Here is a 23,378-nt window from a genome sequence, read left to right on the forward strand (position 1 = left end):
ATCCTGAGTCCTATATACTTGCAAAGCAGGCCTTGTGGTTGGATCAGGGAGCCCATTAAAAGCACTTTGATGGTATGGAAATTCATCTTCATGAAGCACCCAGGCCCCTAAGCAGCATGCTGTTTAGCTGTGGTTACAGATCAGTCATTCACATCGGAGGGCAGTAATTGTGCTGACGGCTTGTACAGCAATGGAAGTACATAAAATAATCCCAGGCCCTCCACCATGGCACTGCGAGTTAATCTTCTTTAATACACAGATCAGCTGTTGTTCTAACACATGACTTTATGCCGGCTCTAGTGACTTTGCACAGCCTTTTGATTAAGTAACAGGAGTGGAACCATCTGCATTCGCTTTATTCTGTTACTTTCCTATTGTTAGGCTCCTCCTTGCCCTTCTGTTTTCACTTCTCACCCTCACCGCAAGCTCTGGGGTTTATTTTGCTCTCTAGTTCATGTTCCCTGTTTGGCTTGGGTGTGCATGAGTGGAAGGTATTGCATTTGCAGAGTTGGGCGGGGGTCAGTTTTTCTTTTCTAAAGTGGCAATAGCTTTTTTGATACAATAGCTGCCAAACTTTTTCAGGATTTCATTCTGAAGAAGACACAAAGGTTAGATCCAAATCGGAACTCTACGAAAGTGCAATGGTGTTTGGATCTGGATTGCTGGTTTGACCCATTATACTGATAGGGGCTAATTGTGAAATTTCCTTTGGACGTGCAGGATCTCAGAGTTGACAGAGATTTATTGGGGGGGTGGGGGGGGTTGGATTGACCCAGCAGAAAGAAAGGGAGGTGGCTGTGACGTTTGGAAACCTAGCTGAACTTTCCATACATTCTGGGTCTTCTCATCTAATTATAGCCAGACGGGAAGTTCTGATCCAATTCAGGATCTGAACTTCTCCAAAGTTTGAGGGTGTTTGGGTCTAGGTTTTTGCTTAAAGCTTTTATCAAGACCTCCCCCTGGCATTTGAAAAAAAAGGAAAGTATTGCCAGTTTCAGTTAAATTATATTCCTAAGATTTTTCTTTCCTTTTTCATGGAAGAGAAAGAGAGAAAGGTAGTGGGAAGAGAGAAATTGAGAACATTATAGATTGGTCTCTAAGGGTTTACATCAACAAGCTTAAGAGCCAGCCCAGTGATTTAAGAGGCAAACACACCAAACTGCCAGGCCTTTGGGTTTCCTGCTTTTGTCCCTCGCTCCCTGCAGAACAGGTGGGAACGGGATAGCTACAGAGGCATTGCAATCAGCGCATTAATGATTGGTTACGGTGCTTGCACACATGTATACTGATACATAGCTGTATATGCCATGTGCTGGAGAGCAAGATGATCCTGAATCACTTCATTCTCGCTGGAATGTTACTAATCTTTATGGGCCAGGCACACTGTGCCATGGTGCAGTCCAGAGTTTGAGTCCCTTCTTTCCCAGTGTTGTCGGTATAGTTATGGAGATATTTCTGGGGCAGGTTGAACCTTTTTATTGCATGAAGAGTAATCCCACCCACCAATGCCTGGGTCTGCATTTCTGAACTGCCCAAAGTCACGAGTACTGTTAAGGATCTGTCTGCTGGGTGTGGCTGGAAAGGCACAGGGGCAGGAAATCCCTTTTATGAATGTGCCTCCTAAAGCCTCAGAGGCTGTTTTCCATATATTCACCTGACCCAGTGGCTAGTTTTCATGTTCCCAGCTGGGATGGGTCTCTGTAGATGGGCAGTGCTCTCAGTTGTAAGGCAGGAGTCAGACAGAGAGAAATTGTGTGGGATTGGATAGGCATTGTGCTAGAGGAGGCATAAGCAGGAAAAAAGATTCAAAAGTGACTAGGATTTTTGGATGCCTTGATTTGTGGGCACCCAACACTTTGAGTACTTTAATTTCAGAGGGTGTTAGTAAAATCTACATAATGAATGTAGATTTTACTTATTTTAATTGGGAATGCAATAAAATATATTTTTAAAATTCTTTTCTTGGAAATGCTTCAAGATAAATCAGAAGTGTGTGTGTGTGTGTGTGTGTGTGTTTCTGGTTTCTTAGAAACCCAGGAACATAGTTTTATTTATAATTGTGATCTACAGTTAATTATAGCTTGATACTTACTCTACATAAACAATATTACCTTTTATAAATGTAGCTCTAAGAGTGCAGATTTTCATCCAGAGCAAACACTGCAGTGGGCAGCATCAGAAAGTGGACTATAATCTACTTATTCAGCCAAAAAACTGCACATTCTTCTACACATTGAAGGTACGCAACCACAGGTACTGGTGTATGTGTGCATGCATACAAACACACAATGCACTCATATACAAATACATAACACGTGTGTGCATACAACAGATGCGTATGCTCCACCACAAAAAAGCTAGCCAGAAATTTGTATATACACTCAGAACCTATAAACAAGTAAACACACATGTACATACTCACATATCTGTAAACACACACACACACACACACACACACACACACACACACACAGAGGAGTGCATGGAAACAGCTCCACAAATACAAATTCATGTGTGTTCAGGTATGCGCCATCAAATAGACATACTAATATCTGAGTGCTGTGCACACCTATAAATACACAAGCAGCACACACACACACACATGCACCGACCAACCATAAGTGTTTCTTAACCTATGATACCAGTTCCCTCACTTATTGCTGAGAGCACATCCCTCTTCTAAAAGGCTCTGACATGTACTTGTCTGCTGGGTTGTAACTAAAGAGCTATTTGTAACAATATTTATTCCAGCATTGTAAGCAGAAGCCTGTTTTATTACTCATGCTTTTGGAACACTAGGTCCAGGATGCCTTTCCTCTCATTTCCACCCACCCCATCTCCCATCATCCTCCTCACTCCCACCCTACCCCCCCTTCTCTCTCTTCCCTTTAACAGAGTGCCAAACATGAAATGACAGTGACCAATGTTGACTTAATGTGGATGTTTAATAATGAAAAAAGTGTGTCAGTTCCAGTGTTAGTTACAAATGGCACTAAGTGTATCGGGTGGCAGCCCTGTAATAATTTTACATCCATCATTCTTTCCTGATGCCTCACTGGTTGCGTGATGGATGGGGCCAGCAGAGTTAACTCTTAAGGAACTGCAATGGTCTGTTGAGCTGAAGTGAATCCAGCCTGTGCTTTCCCCTAAGGGGAGGTGAGGAAGTGCATTATTATTAATCCTGAGCTACCAGATGCTGCTCTTTGAGAAATAGAAAACTAGAGCTCACTTCACTGAAGGCATGGGGAAAAGCTGCTATAAAATGGGATTTTAAATTTTTTTCAGTTGAGTTTTTGATTTAAATAATACATTGTTCTTCCTAAAGGCTAAATTGGAGCTGGAGTTCCCAAAGGGGGCCAGATCCAAAGCACACAGAAGCCAGTGAGAGTTTTTCCATTAACTTGAAAGGGCTTTGGATAGGGCCCATAGTGAGCAGGCTGTGGATATAGTAAACCAAGGGAAGGCAGGAACTGGGGGCAGTTAACTTGTTCTTGTTTTCTAAGTAGAAGGAAACCACTGGAAATTAATTCAGAGGTACAGTGCTTATATTCTGTACCGAAGTGCTCTGCAAAAGTTAAACCCTGCTCATTTTAATGATCCATGTAGTATTTTACTGGAAAAATACTGTAGCATTTCTGCTGGCTAGCAAAGGCTATACTGCACAGACACGTTATATACATTTATACATCAAACTCAGTGTACATGTAATATATGTGTCCTGTAATTTGTAGCCCTCTCTATTTCTCATTGGCCTGGAAAACACTAGAACAGATTAATAGTATAATATTTTTGTTCTGTTCTCACAGAGTGCAAAGAGATATGTCTGTTTATAATTTTTATACTATGTGGGGACGAAGGGCTTTTTTGTGACAACTGACTGTTAGAAACTCCAAATCACCCTCCAACACAGAAGTTAGCATGTGGTCCCTGGTTTTTCCTATCCATCCTGCACACCCAGTAAAACCTTCTTAATTCTGTTTTGCTGAGATTCTTTGCTAGTGGAAATTTCTTGAATGCACGGTAGGGTGGAAGGGGTTGCAATCCTCTTTGTTAATGCTATCAATGGAGAGCAGACCGTTTTCAAAGAGCACGACAACAAGGCAAGCAGGTATTATGTCATCGCCCATCCATCACTCTGTATGTCAGCCTTTCAATAAGTCCAATCAACAATTTCAACAGGATCATTCACAGTAAAGGGGCAATTTATTCAGAGAGCTTCTGAATCTAGTGTCTTTTCCCCTGAAACATCTTTATTTTTTTTTAATTGAATAAAAATACATTTTAATACATTTAAAATACATTGCACACTGCAAAGATCAGGTTGTTTTTGCCCAGCATTGCTAACTAAGCATTAAACATTTTGATTTGTTTGAGCTTAAAGTTTAGTTCATTTTTTCCCATTTGCTTCTTGGGGTTTGCATATATTTACAGCCTCTGCATTTAATGGCCACATGCCTTATTTTCACAGATGGCCAGTGGAAGACTTTTTTCCTTCTTCTCTCTCTCTCTCTCTCGCTCTCTTTTTAATAGAGCCTGCTTTTAGTTTTGCTACATTTGTCACAGTGCCACCACTTTCAGCTAGCGAGTGCCCACGCATGGTAGGGAATGATTATGGGATGAGGTTTTTGTCAAGCTTTATGTGGATTCCTCCTTTTCATTTTAAAGCAAACTTTTTTCTGGTTGACCTTCATCCCTGCTAAAAGTTCATATATGTATATAAAGGGAAAATCGTGTGTTTTTTGGATACGTCATTATGGTGGGAGGCATGGGCAGGGTTAGCTAATAAAACGAGCGACGCACCAGGGAGGGGCGAATTGTGCCCACAGATGTGCGTGTGCAACTCCCATTGAGATCAGTAGGAATAGCACACAAACATGTGAGGGAAGAACCCTGGGTCCTATAGTGATGCCAAAGTCTGAATGGGCATGTAGCCTGGCTTCTCTGTTCACTCCTTGGAGTAATCACCCTCCAAATCGAGTTCAAGACAACATTTGCAGCGTCGCATGGGGAAGCTGCCCCTGAAGCTACCTATACCAAACTCAGCATTACTAACCCCAAACATTCAAAACACATGAGTCAGCCCCTCTCCCCATCTCCAAATCATGGCTTAAAGAAAGCATGAGGATTTTTTTTTAAATGTTTTTGAATTTGCCTTGCAGTTTCTGAGCCTCTAAGGGTCACGATTTTAAACTTTGCTCTACCATACCACCATGAAGGCTGGAAACCGTTTTGTGTTTTTTTTTTAAATGAAATCTTAGATTCTCACAAAATCATAGCGCCAGGAGCTGGAGCTTTAAGTAAAACATCAGGTATGTCAAGAGTCACAATAAGATCATGGCCAATATCAACACTTATTTCTGGCCTGGGAGTAAGCAGAACCTGGGCCTCATTCTCCTCTAACTCTCAGTTGTGTAAATTGGGAATAAACCCACTAAAATCAAAGGAGTTAAATCAGTGTTAGTGAGAAGATGACCAGGCCCATTTAGTCTGGACTGTCAGGCTTTTGCCAGTGCTAAAATGCATGTATTCATTTATTTGAATCACAAACAGCCTCTAGCATCCTGGTGTGTGTGTAGGACTGCTCTTTGTTGGAATGAGCACGATGTTGATCCTGGTGAGCAAACAAATCAGGCGTTAGTACAGTTTGGAAAATCTGGCAGTTTTCTACTCAGGAGATAGTCTAGATGGAAAATGTGTGAATCTCTTTATTAGGGCAGAGAGCATTGCTGAAATGTTAGGCAGTGGCTTAGCAGCTTTCACACCTAGGAAAAAAATTGGAAGAAAATAGTCTATACATATGTAATGCTTCTAAGTAATTGAGTCACTCATTGTTTAGTAAACAATTACCAGCAAAGTGGAGTCCGCTTTCTTAACTTTGTGTTAAATGATGCAGGCCCTCCCTCCCCGGATATCCTGTATGGGCTGTGATTTCCACTTCACTTCATTTTTTGGTGTCCCACACTTTTTCTCTGATTAACCCTTCATTGTCATCATAGACCAAATGTTATGGCACTTTCTCGCCTGCTGGGAGGAACACTAATACTTTGTGTTTATATTCCATTTTTCACCCATAGATCTCAGAGCATTTTACAAAGGTGGGTATCTTTATTTCCATTTTACAGATGGGGAAATTGAGGCACAGAGAGGTTGAGTGACTTATCCAAGCATGTCAGCTGTGAAGTCAGGAATAGAAACCAGGTTCCCTGACTCCCAACCTATTCTCAGTTCAGTAGATCACTGCTGTGTTCGGTTGAGTCCTGGAATAAACATGGCAAAACCTTTTGCAGGAGGGAAACAACTGCCTACACTGCTTTTTCTACCTCTCCTCCACCCCTTCTCCGAGAAAAGGGGCTTCCACATTTTTCTGAAGTCTTGACTGTTAACTTACAGAGGTCACTACAAAAATACATACTGGACCGCTAAGCCCTCTTCATCTTTGCAAAGATAATTCCCTGTCAGGGCCGGCTCCAGGCAACAGCTTAACAAGCAGGTGCTTGGGGCGGCCAAGGGAGAGGGGCGGCACCTGCGGCAATTTGGGGGCGGCAGGTCCCTCGCTCTACCATTTTTAAAACAGTTTGTTTTAGGCAAAATGTTTTCTAAACAGCACCTTACTTGTTGAGGAAGTTTTAGTTTGTGGAGTGAAACATTAATAAATACATTAGGGGCCTGATCCAGAGGCCATTGAAGTCAATGGGAGTCTTTCCTTTCACTTCAGGGGTCTCTAAGTCAGGCACTGTATGAATTCAGTGCTAGTGGAAGGTACTGAATTGGCAGCTCTGGAAATTGAAGGCCTATATCCACAAACAAGTACAACACAGGAAGTAAACATGCATACTCCATTCCACTAATGCCCATTAGTTCAATCTGGAGTCCACCTCTGAGGATAAGAGAGTAGTTAAGACTTTGCATGGTCAATTCAGAGCTTCTCTGTTTTATAATCAGGACAACTTTTTATTAGAACAGCTGCTAAGACACCTGTTTACTGAGACCACCAAGGGTAACTCACCAAATAGCTATCGGTCACTTTTGAACCAAGAGTTCAAACGACTGGGTTTGAACAGACAACCAGCAGTCAAAGGGTTTGTACCCACTTCCCAAGCCATCCAGTTCCAATTGAGACTGGAATTGAAGAGTTTTTTAAAACAAGTACCATAAAATCAGAAAGGCCCCTCAAATGAGGAGTGTTGTTTTATTTCTTTTAATTCTGCTTTTAGATTTGGTGAGTGGATTATTATTCCATAGACAAGAAAGAGATCTCAGATAAGTAAGAGTGAAAGAGCTGAGGGGGTGGTGAATACGTTGTTTCTTCATATTTAACTTCAATGAAGCAACAACAACAAAATCCCCAACTGATAAATTGTTGTGACATTATAAATAATCTTTCATCTTCTTTGGTGGTCCATAGAGTTTATATAATTGGAAGGTTAAAACTCTTCTTTGTTGTTTCTTCCCTTTTCATTAGTACAGTAGAAGGCTATAAAACAGTGCAGCCAGAGGGGTTTAACAATTACTAACTCAACATTTGAAACTCTCACTCTATTTTATCATTTTATGCATGTGCTTTTTATGAGTTTTATAGCCCTACAAGCAGGATCCATTGTAACAGTTGATCTGTAGCTGATCTTATTATATTTTATTTTGCTTTTCCTGATAACACACGTCACCAGCACGAATCCCAGTTCCACAGTCACAGAGGAAGTATGGCTTGTGGTCATGGCACTGAATTGGGATTCAGGAGATCTCAGTCCAAATCCTGGCACCACCACACACTTCCTGTGTGACCGTGGGCAAGTCACTTAATTTCTCTGTCTCGGGTTCCTATCTGTAAAACAGGGATATAAATACTTCCCTACTCCACAAGGGTGTTGTGAGGATGAACTCATTAATGTGTGAGAGATATTATGATAAGCAACTTAGAAAAACCCCTTCCCAAAAATACAGAATCAAATTCACTCTTGGAGTAAGAATGCAAAAGTCAATGAAGGTGCATTCCATTATGTCACCAGTGGGCTTACCGCATAGTGTTTAAAATGGGAAATCTTCTGCCTGCATCTGGATGTAAATAAAAACAACATCCATGTGTATTTGTCATGTTCTAGGAGGTAAAATACAGGACTAAGGGCCCGATCCTTCAGTTCAGTGCATACAAGCTCCCAAATTCCCATCTCTGCTTCTGTATTCTGAGAGTTCTTAGGCAACTAAGAGCTAGTCTACACCAGAAGCACTACATCAGCACAGTTGCACTGATGCAGCTGCACCGCTGTAGCAAGTCTGGTGAAGATACTATATTCTGATGGGCGAGAGCTCTCCTGTCAGCATAATAAATCCACCTCCGCGAGAGGCGGGAAAAGCTCTTATTCACACCCCTGAGCAGCGTAAGTTATACTGAAGTAAGTGGTAGTGTAGACCTAACTCACTTAGCCTCTCTGTCCCTCATTTATATTGTTTATACTCACCTATCTCACTGGGGAGTGGTAAGATTCCATTAAGAACTTTGGATGAAAGGCAATGTATAAATGCAAATTATTACGATGCTTATTACTTCAGTGGGCACAGGACCTTCACTTGGGATTTTGTGACTGAAAAAAGGTTAGTTTAAAAAGGTCTCACTTATGTCTGATAATGGGATAGGACTCTCATTCTTTTTATGGGCTAGAAAAAATATCTTAAGGTGGCTTCTCAGAGGACAACTAAAATCTCCAATGTGGTTATCCAGCCAGAGAATGTTTTTCTGTAGCCAAGCTGAAAGGAACTTATATTGCAAGGCCCTCTTGCATGGACTAGTGGCTGATCTGATCTGACCGGCACTTAAAAACTCCAGTGTGCGCTGATTGAGTGGTATATGTGAACAGTTATTAATAACTGTGGTGTACTGAGTGGAGTCTCTGTGCTCACCACTATACAACATGTTGCAGGGTGCTGTGGACCCTACCTCGGAGTCTTACAGTCAAAGGCTGATTTGAAAACTAGCCTCTCACCTCAGTTTTTTTTGGTAAATGTTGCCATCCAGCAGATTTGCTCCATATTGCCCTTTAGGAATTAGTCACATACTTCCCTTAGTGCAGTATGTGGCACAACTGGATGACCAGAATCAGAGGGGCACCTAACAAAGTATCAGGGCAGGCAAACCATCCATTTCTTCTGCTCAACACTGTATATAAGGACAGGTTTCAGAGTAGCAGCCGTGTTAGTCTGTATCCGCAAAAAGAACAGGAGTACTTGTGGCACCTGTTAGTCTCTAAGGTGCCACAAGTACTCCTGTTCTTTTTACTGTATATAAGGAAATTAAGGCAAAGGGCCACTTGCTCAGTCAATGCACTCAGGATTTTTAAGTGCAAGATCTGACAAGCACGATATCAAAATTTCATTTATATAGACCAAGTTTGTGGTTCATCCAGGCTGCTGGACAAAAGGATTTTTCTTAATCTGATCCTGTCAGTTCACTTGGAATAAGGAGAAGAACATGAATTTGATAGCTGTGTCTGACATGTGGCTGCATCCCTATGAGCTCAAGAAAGTGTATGCATATCAAACTTGAATGAAAATATTCATATCAAGGAAAATGGGTATAGATGGAGGGGGAATTGAATACGAAAGAGCGGACAGCTTCAGTAAAATGTTTAACCTTGAATTACGCAATTTGAGAAAGGCTTTTGGCAAAACACAACCCTAACAGAGTTCAGCATACTCTAAGTGTTTGCCAAGTACCCCGTCCAAATGAATGTCTCAGTGGGGGAGATCTGTCACCATGGGCCCAGCATTCACATTGCCCTACTGAATTATGGAGTAATTCAAGAATGGAAGCATGCACATAATCTCAGATGCATGTTCAGCATTCTTACCAGAGCCCAAAATGAGGTGGGGGAAGGGCAAAGGGTGATTAGGGGAATATATTAGAGCGTCTTCATTTTCCAAACCTTGCAAGGTTTTGATTCACATCTGGGTAGCAGTAGGAGGAGTTCTGGCAAAGGTCATCAGTCTGTTCAACAGATGTTTTGACTCCTCATGCTTTGTTTCTTGTATGAGAGAGAGAGACCGCAATCAAGTTCTTGTCATTTTTAGATCAGTGTTTTGTTAAGTTATGACAGCTATCCATGACAGAGAGCCAAGTAACTTTTGCAGCTGACCACGTAACTGAGTCTGACTGTGATGCTTAGTCATTTTATTTGGTCCGGGACTGTGTGTGTGTGTATTCTTTTCTTTCTTTCTTTTTAAAAATATAATTAGAACATTGCTTGGAGCCCTGCCACTAACTCTCCAACAGATTACTTTCTTTGGTTATGCCTTAAAAAACTTCTCATCTGTTTGTGGCTATTAACTCTTCCTGATTGGCTGTACTCTGTAGAACCAGTTAAGCCAATTTGGAAGTATTTTCTCATGTGTGTTTCTCTGATTTTGTCTGTCACTTTTATAATTCTCTGGTCCTCTTGAGTGGGGCTATTTTCAGGATTGCTCCTAACAATATATTTTCTACTGCTTTGTCTATTATGCTTTTACATGACCCAAGCAATGGGGCTTTATTGCTCCCATAGTGAGACTATGCTACAATCTAATTGAACTGACCATCAGGATAGTTTCCCTCAATCTCTGCCTAATTTTGTCATAGAATCACAGATGTTACAAATGGAAAAATATCTATTAGCTCCTCTAGGGCCTGATCCAAATTCCACTGAAGTCAAAAGAAAGATTCAGTGGGGGCTGGCTCAAGCCCCTAGTCCAACGCTGGGCCAGGGCAGGATTTTTCCCTACTGTATATTTTCATGTGGTTTGGACGCTCATTTTAAATCTGACTCTTTTTCAAGTAGCCCTTGTATCACGTCTGTGGGTCTCGGCTAGTTCTACAACTCCCAACAACAGACCTGCTATTACCTGATCCAGGTTGTAACAGATGACATTCACTCACTGCTTATATCAGTGGTTTTCAACCTTTTTTCATTTACGGACCCCTAAAAAAATGTCAAATGGAGGTGCGGACCCCTTTGGAAATCTTAGACATAGTCTGTGGACCCCCAGGGGTCCGCGGGCCACAGGTTGAAAACCACTGGCTTATCTCGTGGATGGTATTTGCTACTTGAAGTATTTTAGGGAATATCAATCTATTTCCTTCAAAAATCTTAGCACTGGAGGGATCTTTCAGGACATCATGAGAATGTCTCCCCAAAAAGCTGTGATATAATTGCTAAAATGAGTTCAGGGCCTAGCTCAATGCAAAGTGCACTGATGTTTCATTTCTTTCTGACCTTCAGTGGCAAGTAACAATTGCGCTCATCCCTGTGCCACTGAGCCCATCATTTGTAGCACCTGGCAGCCTTCGTATCATTTATTATGTACTTACACAACTACTGCGGTGATAGGGAGCAGTGGGAGTTTTAAGTACTCGTAACTGGCTACCAAATTACGATAACTATGATTAATGGATCCTTTTTATGTGTGAACTTGAAACCACTGTATATCCCTATTTGGAGTCACTAAATAGATTTTATGAGATGAGGTTGGATTGGCATTATCAGCATGTTGCAGTTAATTTGTGGGGGGAAGAGAGCCCTTGTTCCATTGTTGCTTGTATGTGGCCATTAGTATTTTCAACTTGCATTGAAATATCATCTGAGAAAGGTAAGAGAGAGGTTCCAGCTAATGAGATACTGCTACCCACCTAGTGTAACCTCCTTTGGTAAAACAATAAGGGATAATTGTGCTTATCTGCGCTTTTCATGTCTGGAGCTCCTTTCTACTAATCATCATTTCGTGTTGCACATGTGTTTGTTTTACGCATTTTTTTTAATGTCAGGTTTGGAGGAAAACTGCTGCAGCTTGTGCAGTGGTTAGACTGCATGACTGGGAGTCAGAACATGACCTCTGTGCCCAGGATTTTATAAAAGTGCCTATCCCCACAGTATCTTAGTACCTGTGTTCTGTCCTCAAATCTACCACTTTTCCTCTTTTACTGCATGACCTTGGGAGGGGGAGTTTCTGTGCCCAATTTACACATCTGTTGCATGGGTAAAATAGTGCCCACTTCACACAGAGCACTGAGTTTTAATGAGAATTTCAAAAGTACTTTGAGAGCATCCACGTGAAATGTGCTATTCAGGTACCACATCTTATTATTAATCATACATGGTGACTTTCATTCCCCACCTTCTGTCGTGCCCCAGTAGGTGTTTTGCCTGTGTAAGGACTGCAGGATTTAGCCTCTCTCTCCAAGATATTGATTATTTTCCTCTTTATTTTGATAACCATTGTTCCCACACTGGGGGCTTCTGGATTTTTGTTTGAAATAATCATATTTCCTTACTTCGGTAGCTGCTAGTTGTCACTGAAGTGTAACAGCTGTACCCTTTTTGACTTACAGGCTGTTCTGATGTATTGTAATTAAAGATAAATAACACATTCCCTCTCTCCCCCTCCTCAGCCCCCATATGCCATCCTCTCCCTTTCCCTGCTCTTGGACTGACTGGTGGTTAATGTAAGTCATGGCACAAAGGGGCATGACAAAAGCGCAGCGTTCTGTTTTGACATCATCTGTTTTGGAGTGATATCCTGAGAGAATTAGCTCAACTTCCACTTTATAGTTACTAATTGAATTATTTTATTATACTGCATGTTTTAGTAGCAGCAGGTTAGGGATTGCCTTGATGCTGAAATGTAGTCTGGACTTCCCTCTGAACACTTGTACCTTTGAGCCTTCTGGTGAGTCAGCTCAAAGCCATGTGGCTGAACAGTGCAGCTCAAGAAGTCGGCATTCTTCTGTTGTTCTTTTCTACCCTCCGATGACCATTTTTCCTCTCTTACACTTCATCTAATGTGGCTGAACCTCAAAATGCCAGATTCTTTGCAAGATGGACAGCTTCATATTATCTGTAGACTTGTTAAGTCAAACCCTGATAACAACCCATACCCAGTGTGTGCTTTGTAGATGGCACGGCGGAATATTCCATGACTTTAAGACTGAATCAAATCATGTTGGTAGAATGTGGTTCTGAATGTAACTGCCCCCAACTTTAAGAGCTGCATTTACTACATAAAGAAGAGCTGTTAAGCCAGTGGTCTTTGCGCTCTCAGCTCTGTTTCTCTAAGAGGTTTATACATGATTCAGGAAAAATCATGTTTTAATCTAAAAAAGAATTTTAAAAATCCCATCATATACCCAAATATCAGAAGACAGTGGAAGTTTTTGATACTTTAGGCTGACAGTGACTTTTTTTTAAAATGGCTTCTGTCCTAAATAGATTTGGACTATATCATTATGGTCTAGGGAAGTTGAGGGTAAATTGTTTCTTGAGAAAACCATTGACTTGCATTATAGATATGAGATCCATTGCAGGGGGAAACAAAGTAAACTCATTACTGACTCTCTTTCTGAATACTCTCACATTGTGTTGGAAATGAGTGATGGACTAACTTAAGAAGGGTAAGTAGTTTGGTTCAGTTATACACCTGAAAAGCTTGGGTGATTATTTGAAGCATCTCCAAACTAACTGAATCTGATGTGGCTGGAAATGTCACAAACACTTTCTCGCTTGTGCTAGGCTGGCCCTGCTGTTTCTAGTTGGATTGGAAATACCACAAGAACAGTTTGTCTTGCATTGTTTTGGCAGTAATGCATCCAATTGCAGCCAGAACCCAGAAGTGCAGAGGTGAGCCAAGATGGAAGACACTGGGGAGGGATAGGGAGTTAACACAATATTACATAAAGCTTTGGGGTGTTCAAAGCAGAAGTGTGGTTTGAGGTTCATTTCTAAATTTTAAGAAAAGCCTTCTCAAATACAAGATACATGAGTTTAAATCTTTGGTTGAACCCAGGATCAAATTTATGAATCACCTCTCCATTTGTTTTTGGTTTTTTTCTTTCCTGCTTTCTTCTACAATATGATGAATTATCAGGCTACATATAATCATTCTAGGGTCCCAGATTGCCTGGTGATCTAATGTTGTTTTTTAGTTTTGTTGAAATCTGACAGTCATCAAGAAAGGAACATATATCAACAGAGTGGTAAATTTTCCTTCAGAAGAAAGCTCAAAAGGATTTTTTCAACCAGAGTCACTTATAATTTGACACGATACCATTTTGTTAGCTTTGCAAAAGGAAAACTGTCTACATTTTGAAAATATGGTATTGTTTTCCAGAAAGATTTATTCTTACACAGATTATTGCCAAGAAAATAGAATATTAATGCAGAACATACCTCAGTACAAACAGCAGATAGATGGAAAATGGAACTCCTTTGCATTGGTAGATTTAAGCAATTCAAAAAGAGGAAGGGATGTATTGAATAGGATGTTGGAATTATTTGCCTTGGGATATAGTGCTGGCAGTATCTTTAGACATTGTAGTCTGACCAATTTCTTTAATTTGCAGCATATACTGTCTTGCTGCAATCCAGGGACCCCATTTCTTCCATGTCATAGATAGTTGTGACAGGGATGGGGCAGACATTCTAGATGAGAACACCAACCACTGCCCAAAACTCAGATTGAGTCGACACTGAATCTTTCCTGGGACATGAAAAAGTTTAATCTTAGTATTTGCTTCCATAGATTGCTTCCAAAAATACTAATAAAAACAATTAAGAGAAATGTTGCAGGTCTCTGCATTTTGAGTTTAGGCTGGGAGGAGAAATGGAGCTGCAGATATACTGCAAGAAAGCCTGCACCTTCTCGATTTCCAAACCAGTTTTGACGACTCAGGAGTGTAGAGAGGTCCAATATGCGTCGTGCATCCAAAGTTTTGGGTGCTTAACTGAACCAAACTTTACAGCCTTACAAGGTTCACTCATCACTACCTAATCAGCCAAATTTTAAAATGGAATAGTAGACTCTTAAATCAAATCCATCCCTGAAAAAACGTGTGTGTGTGTGTTTTTAAAGCCTTTTCCCAATAAACTCTTCAGGTTTGTTATTCCCCTTCCCTCCCAATTCTTCTAAATTACCTATGAACTTTGCAATTGGATTTCCTGATCCAAGTCCAGTCATCTTCCCCATACAGGACAAAACAACACTGGAGAGCCTGACTCAACAGCTGGCAGTAAAACAGAATGAAGATGGGAAATTTAGCCATGCTATGATGGATTTCAACATGAGTGGGGATTCTGACGGTCAGTAGGAATTACCTGTCCTTATTTCTAGTTATGTATGTGCAGAAGAACACAAACTCCTTTTGGGGGGATAGGAGTGAAGGGCTGGGATAAGTGAGGAATGGCCACTAACCAAGGCAGGAGAAATTATTCATATTGTGGTGTTTTAGGTCCAGGGGCAATTTTATCATTCTGTGTCATGCACCCCATTTGTCAAGGCTGGACCAAGAACACATTTATGAGTGTAAAAATGAAGAAAAGGAAATAAAGAGATGTTGAATAACTGAGATCACACAGATTATAGATCTGATCATCTATAGATGATGCATATGCTAGGTCTGTGGGAGCTTGTTTGGATGTGATGAAGCAAGCTTAATGCTTTTTTCTATCTCTGCTATTGCTTTTGTTATTGTGGAGGTGTAAGCACAAGCAAAGGCAGCTGTGCAAACGTTCATTTGCTAGTTAAAGACTTGCTTAAAAAAGCCCCACCTAATGTTGCCATATATTAACACCCTTCTCATTACAAAGGAGGCAGGAAACAGGTAATGTAATACATTCAACATATTGTAAATTAGAAAACAAACAAACAAACAAACCTCCATTCATAAAAGTTGGGTTTTTTAGATTATTAAGCAGTAAAAGAACGTTAAAAGAGCTTTACATTTTTTGTCTGCAAAAATGAATGTGGCTCTTCATCAGATCAGATTTATACCATATCCTACTATATTTGACCAATATAGTTATAAACTAGACACAAGAAAAAAGAATATGATACACTTGAAGGATTCAAGGAGAAGAGAAAGCATGGTGAATGCAGTTTGAACATATGTTTATTGAATGTGCCCTATGTGATGAAGGTTACTGAAAGCACAAATTAGGTATGATTTTCTCCCCTCTTTTTAGGAAGTGCAGGTGTCTCAGAATCTAGAATTTATCGGGAATCCAGAGGGCGTGGAAGTAATGAACCCCATATCAAGCGTCCAATGAATGCCTTCATGGTGTGGGCTAAAGATGAGCGAAGGAAGATCCTTCAAGCCTTCCCTGACATGCACAACTCCAACATTAGCAAGATACTGGGTAAGGAAATTAATAGAGCACTGTATTTTCTGTAGCAGAACTCCTTGGTTTTGACTGAATATTTTAGAGATTTTAGGGCCTGACTGATAGTTCATAGACCCTCTGCTTATCCACGTTATAGTTTTGGCAAGGACAACAGCAATACAAGGTTCACCATGCTGCCCAACAGTATGCATCAGCCATGATCTGGAGAGCCCGTTCAGCTTGCCAGTTGTGGTGGTGTTTTTGGCATGAAGACACTGGCCTATCAGGAACTAGACAAAGAACTCCAGCTCATTCCCACGAGCCACTGAATAATTATAAGATGACTTTTTGTTACATTTTTTGGTGACAGCTTTTGTTTACTGACTCTTATTTATCTAATTTGTTTATAAGGCTGCCCACCACAGTATCTGATTCATAACCTAGTGTGCTGTGTTCAAATGAATGATCTAAAGATGAAAGGTCCTGTATTCTAAAATATGTCTCTTTTAAAAAAAAAACTGGTAGTATGATATTTCAGTCATATTACGTCTCTCTAATGCATGATCCATACACCAAGGATATTCTGAGAAAATTCACTTAATCAGAGAAGAAACATCAGAACTTATGTGTATATCCCCATCCACTCTCCGTATCCCACACAATACATATTTGCCACGGATATCTGCTAGTAAATCCCATGCACCAGTCTTCAGACCTTTCTATACTTACTTAAACACTTAGGCCAAATTCTGCCCTACATTAGAACCTTGGGACACTTTGAAGAGTAGAAAGAGAATAACTGAGGACTGAATTTGGCTCATAGGGCTAGATTCACCAAGGAACATAGGCATGAGGAGGCTGAGCGTTGCCATGCCTAACTTTTAGGTGCCTAGAAAATCACTGGAATCCTCAAAGCCTGAGTAGGCACCTAGGCTCTCTATTCAGTGAATGGAGAGAGATGGGCGCCGTAGAATGAGATTCACAAAAGTCAGCAGGGTCAGGCCGTGGCTCTGCAGCTGCGCAGAGCATTGCGCCGGCGGCGGGGTGAGCTGAGGCTGCGGGGAGGGGGAGCAGCAGGGGAGGAGCCAGGGGCTGGCTAGCCTCCCCGGCCAGGAGCTCAGGAGCCGGGCTGGAGGTTACTGCGGGCCATAGTTTGCCCACCTCTGTTCTAATCACTGGATAGCCTGGGGTTGGGTTTCCTCAATCTCTCCTCTTGAAGCTGTTCCATTGTGGCTACATAATAAAAGAATCATTGTTCTAGAGAGAGAGAACAAACATGAGCATGCAGGAGAATAACTCTGTCGCCTTGTGCTTAAAGTACTTACCTGGGAGGTGGGAGACTCAGGATCCAGTCCCCCTGCTCCAGTGAGTCTTTAAAATTACTTATCCACAGTGCAACAGCTAAACCTGAGGGAGCCTCACATCAGAATACCCCACAGCCCAGTGGTTAGGACATTCACCTCAGAGGTAGCAACCGCCAGCTCAGTTCCCTTCTACCTCTCAGGTGGAGGGGAGACTTGAACTGGACGTCTCCCATGTCTCAGGTGAGTGCCTAACAACTAGGCTATAGGCAAGGTCCTCCCTTTCTTGCCATTTTATGTAAACTTGCCTATAGGTGCTCAATCTGGTAAGCAAGGTCTGAGGCCGCTTATCAAACCAGGCCTGCAGCTGACTTAGGCAGAGGAATGCCTATCTTCCCCCAGTTCCTGAATCACTCAAGGGCATAGGCATCCTGCCTGTCATGGGACTGCAGTACACATGCTCAGAGGCAGAAACACAGGCACCTACGCAACTTATACAGGAAAAATCACTGAGCGATTTTAGGCGCCTACAGGTTTGGTGACAGCTGAGCAGGGGTTTTGTGAATTCAAGTGGGGCCTGATTCTGGGATTTAGGTGCCTAAGTCCTGTTGTGGATCAAGCTCTCAGAGGCCAATGAATTACCCTCATTTGTTTCTAAAATAAATTATCGGTGAGTAAATCTAAGATGTTACACTTTTCTATCGATACAGTGTTGTGCTATTATACATTTTATATATGAGGCAAGAGGGGTGGGGGGCTAAAAGTGTGAGCATGAAAATATTTGCCTGAGTAAGGTCTGGCTGGTTTTTGGAATGGCATGAGAAATTTAATTGGATATAATGACAATGTTAAAAAGGCTTGACTAGTTAGAGGGGTGACTATGCTGAGGTTAGACTGGTCAGAGGTATTAGAAGATAAGGTTAGATTGGTTAGAGTGATATTATGATAAGGTAGCAGCAGGGTGGAATTAAAGACGAGATTAAATTAATTTAAGAGGCAGCACATATTGGTTCTGATACGACATTATCCCTTGATTAAAAGGGTGGCGTGAGCTGATTAGATTAGTTAGAGGAACAGGACAAGAAGGCTAAATTGGTGGTAAGATAAATGTATACTGGTTAAAAGGGATTAGACTGGTTACAGGTGTGTGATGTGATTAGACTAGGGTCCAGAGGCAGTAACAGTTTTGGTCTGTCTATAAATTTAGAGTAGGCCTGATTAAACCTGCCTTTTAATCAGCTTCAAAAATCTACAAAGATCATTCTGAATGGCCTTTTTCATATCGAAAGTACAAAGAGAGCTTGATGTTTTCCCTCTTAACTGATTGTTTTGGATAACAACTTCCGACAGCACGCTGCTAATTCATTCTGCTTAAAACAGGCGCTTGAGCTAGGTTGACATTTTACACAGTCTCTGGGGATTCTGGTTGACATTTTAAAGGGCTTCTAAGCATTTTATAATACCCTAAAATCTGGTTTTAATAAGCCATTCTGCTGAAATTGTTAACATAAGGAATCACCTTTTACTGTTTGGCGCTAGATCAGGGGGATATGGGGACATCTTTTTCTGATTAGATATACAGTAGTTGGAGTAAAATGTGCAAATTCATTACAGATCCTGTAGAGGTGACAGACAACATAGCTGACTCCAAACTCTATACTGTGTTGCTGCCAGATAGAGGAAGAAACTATGTTTGAAGACAGTAAGAGATGTGGTTTCTTTTCCTTTCCAGCATCACATTTAATTTTTTTTTTAACCTTCCTCCTCTGCAATAGAGAGGGATGCCCTGATATCCTTTTTCTTGACAGAAATGTTACAAAGGTCTTTCCTCAATTGCAAAAGGCCAGTCTTTTGAAGTCAGCAGGGAGCTCTCTGGTGAAGGGTGAGCAACTAGAAACCTACAGATCAACCAGGTGTTTGGGTCTCTTTGTGAAAAGCCACAATTATTATATATGTTTTAAGCAGTGCGGCTACACAGTGGGGTCACAGAGCAGCACTGTCGCTGAGAGCGGCTTAGATGGGGTTGCCACTGAGCCGGGGTCATTTTTATAGTGAAATGAGAGGAGTGCCCTTCGCTGCACTAGAATTCTCTAGGGATTATGTTTGACACTATGGTATTATGTTTTAAGCATAAAAATTAGATACACAGATTTGTCACTAAATTCATCTGTGCATACGTTTGTCATCCATCTGTTCATTGCAACTTGAAGTTGTGGAGATTAGGTTTTTTATTAAATTGTTAAGAAATCTGTTAAAAAAAACTGGTCTGCTGGATCCCCTTAAATTTTAATAATTTATTCCTTAGATATGCTTTAAAATATATATAAATTAATTTTAGAAATAGATCTACAATATACATACGGAGATTTATAAAAGGTAACATAGGAAGTTACCTCCCAAATCTCTACTCCACTAATGCAGGTGTCTATATCAGTGGTTTTCAACCTGGTGTCTGCAGACTATTTCTAAGGTTTCCAAAGGGGTCAACACCTTCATTTGAAATGTTTTAGGGGTCTGCAAATGAAAAAAGGTTGAAAACCATGGGTCTATATCAATCCAAAAAAAAAAAAAATCAGCCTGAGGCAGACACCCAGCATCTAAAATTTCAGCCTGGATGTTTAAAGTTTTGCAGAGTTATAAGCAACTGAAAACAGCATCTTAACTCTATGTGGTATTACCAACTCTACCTGTACTATATATGTATGTTTGTATGGATGTACACTCTGAGCCTGGGGGGAGGCTTAGCTCATGGGGGAAGGGGTAGCTCAGTGGTTTGAGCATTGGCCTGCTAAACCCAGGGTTGTGAGTTCAATCCTTGAAGGGGGCATTTAGGGAACTGGGGTAAAAATCTGTCTGGGGATTGGTCCTCCTTTGAGCAGGGGGTTGGACTAGATGACCTCCTGAGGTCCCTTCCAACCCTGATATTCAGTGATCTGTGCATGCAGATCTTTGCAGATGACCACTGATGTCATCAGGGTGCCATGTGGGTGCAGCAATGTGTGTGCACAGATCCCAAAGCAGGATTGGAGCTATATGCAGTGTTGACAATTCTTGCAATTTTATCATGAGTCTCATGATATCTAGAAATTTTTCTTAGAGCCCTAGCTACCATGTTCATGAGATTGTGAGAAGCGTAGCTATCATTTTTTAAAAAAAAGTAATTTCTGCTCTTCATGGTTATAGAGAAAAACTTCAGGTTTCAGAGTAGCAGCTGTGTTAGTCTGTATCCGCAAAAAGAACAGGAGTACTTGTGGCACCTTAGAGACTAACAGATTTATTAGAGCATAAGCTTTCGTGGGCTACCGCCCACTTCTTCGGATGCATATAAAGTGAAACATATATTGAGGAGATATATATACACACATACAGAGAGCATACAGAGAAAAACTTGACAATGTGACCCAGGCACACACTAAAGGCACAAAAACCAGAAGTCACATAAAAAACACCCAAAATGTAATGAGATTTTTTTAAAAATCTCATGATTTTTGATTTTTTGCTTGGGATTGGCAGTAATGTGTGTGGGTATTTATATACACATATAAAATAAAATTAGCCTTGCAAAACTTATCATGAAAATATTCTGCCCAAGCAAAAAATGTACTTACCTAACTTTATTGTGTTGATTGATGACAGTAGCCTTGATCATGCTATGTGCCCTGTGCAGGCAGACCCCTGAATCTGCACATACTCCCATTGACTTCATCAGGTCTTACACGGGCATAAAGATCTGGGTCTCATTCTTTATCTATGTATATTTGACAGACACACTCTAGAATATGAACAATTCATACTGAGACCCGCGGCAGCATGCCAAATTTTGCATATTAGTAAGTAAGCAAATGAAAACGATAAACAGAAAATCAAGGATACTTCATCACAAAATCTGCTTTTTATTTATTTTGACAAGCATAGTTGAGTTTTAATTATTTATGATACTTCAAAATACACTAGTAAATGATCTTTAGTATATTTTGTAAAAACAATAAAGTCACAGTAATAGGAGGTATCACTGCAGGAGGCAGCTATTAAATATTTGCTAGGAAGAGAGGTGAGGCTGCCAGGATTTTTGCGCTATTGAGATTGTAGCTTGCAAGGGGGAAAATAATGAATGACATTTATGTATAAATATTACAAATTGAGATATAGATGAAAATGTCAGTACCTATGGCCTTGGGCCTACAAAAATGTATGCATGTGCTTAACTTTATGCACGGAGGTCTGCCTTCCCAGATCCGATTGGAGAATTGGGGCTACTGGCATCAGTCAACACAGTTAAAGATGGTTTAAGTAAATTTTGTGTGTGGACAGAACATTTTCATCAGAATTTTACAAGGCTGATTTTATTGGATATATTCATTTAAATACATACACAGCACTATAGCGCCAATCCTGCATTGTCAGAGAATTCAGTGTGTGCAGCTAAGCACATGCATAAGTCTTTGCAGGATGAAGGCTTACGTTCATTATTCTGTTATGTTTTTCTATGATCCATTTATTCCCAAAACTAACAGTGGTAACTTTGGGGTATTCAGAATATTAATTTAGTTTGTGATATATACCGCATATATTACGTATCTGCTTGTATATTTACATATTTATTGTTTTTGTAAATACAAGATACTTAATGGGAGGGGGGGAGAACTTATATATAACTATTAGTCATTTCATATGTAGAGCATTAGGAGTCAGATATAAGTGCAAATGATCACCAATAATTACATGTGGCAGTGCCAAGCTGTAGGTGAGATTTGTACATATCCTTCCTAACAAATGTTTTTTGATCTTTGACCTCTTCAGTTCTTTGTCCATATGCACATTTACCACTAAACTCACGTGCACATGCTTTCACTTCACTCATCAGAGAGTCTGAAATAGCCTGTGGTGCCTTCTCTTCTTGATATTTAACATACTTTAAAAAAAAAGTCTTTTAGGTTTTCAGCTTTATTATTTATTAATGAAAACTGTTTGTCAGCATAAACTATTATTTTTAAACCAGTAGGTGCTAAAATGGTGTTTATGGCCTACGGGTTCTAGATTCACTTAGCGTTACTTTGTGACTTCCTCAGACTTTAGAGAAGCCAGTATACTGAAGAAGGGATAAATCCTGAAAATGGATCCACATCTTCGCACCCTAGAAACCTATTTGCAGGATCTGGCCCTAACTCTCAAATGTGTAACACCAACAATTTTAGGCCCCAACTACATTACCACACAGGCTTCCCCTGGGTCAGCTGCATGGGTGGACCAGGTTCTGGCAGTTCCCAGCTGTTTATCACTCTGTCAGCTAACCTGATCAGGATTTGGTAGTCAGTGGGAAAGAAGTAGCTATTGAATGTCAGTGTCAGTTTTTACAGTCAGTTTCCTGGCTATAACCACTAGGAAATGGCTTTTCTCTTCAGGAGACCACCAAGCTGCTTTCCATGCTCTTTCATGCATTGGCAGTAAAGGGTACATGATTGACTCCACACTAATTGTACTAAGGGATGACTTTTCATTGCTCCGTTCAGAGTAGACATTTTTCCATAGGTCGATTACCATTAGATGTGAGGTAGGATCAGTATTCTCTACTCAGCCTATTAGTCTTTCATTACAGAAACCCATACTGGAGTTTGGAATGAAGCTTCAACAAAGCAGAGCACCGAGAAAACTGATATCAGCCAGTGGGCTCTGTCTTCCCAAGGGCACTTTCCTGAAAGAATCAGACTGTTTTCTTCATAAGGAAGAGAGAACTGTGCTTTTTTATATTGAAAAGACAGTTTTGGGAGCACAGTGAGCTAAGAACACTATGAGTAATAGCATGAGCTAAGTACAGAATGAGTAACAAAAAAGGAAAGTACTGTAAGTCAAATATGACATTCTGAACCCATTATGTTGAGAAATTATGCAGACTTGTTTCCAGTAGGAAAATGGACTATTTTCCAACCAGTTTTTCCTTCTGGGGCATATATTTCACAGTTTG

At 40.7% G+C, this 23,378-nt stretch overlaps 1 protein-coding gene across 2 annotated transcripts in view; it reads left to right on the forward strand.

The window, feature by feature from the left end:
- The window catches only part of SOX5 (SRY-box transcription factor 5), a 267,225-nt gene that overhangs the window by 236,273 nt on the left and 7,574 nt on the right, over positions 1-23,378 (forward strand). For both annotated transcript variants that reach the window (XM_029911672.1, XM_024203263.3), the window contains exons 10-11: positions 14,987-15,095; positions 15,978-16,151. In XM_029911672.1, coding sequence (XP_029767532.1) covers positions 14,987-15,095; positions 15,978-16,151 — 283 coding nt within the window. The remainder of the gene's footprint in view (positions 1-14,986; positions 15,096-15,977; positions 16,152-23,378) is intronic.

The sequence above is a fragment of the Terrapene carolina genome, unplaced genomic scaffold (genome assembly GCF_002925995.2).
Source record: "Terrapene carolina triunguis isolate 2854851 unplaced genomic scaffold, T_m_triunguis-2.0 Scaffold112, whole genome shotgun sequence".
Lineage (NCBI taxonomy): Eukaryota > Metazoa > Chordata > Testudines > Emydidae > Terrapene > Terrapene triunguis.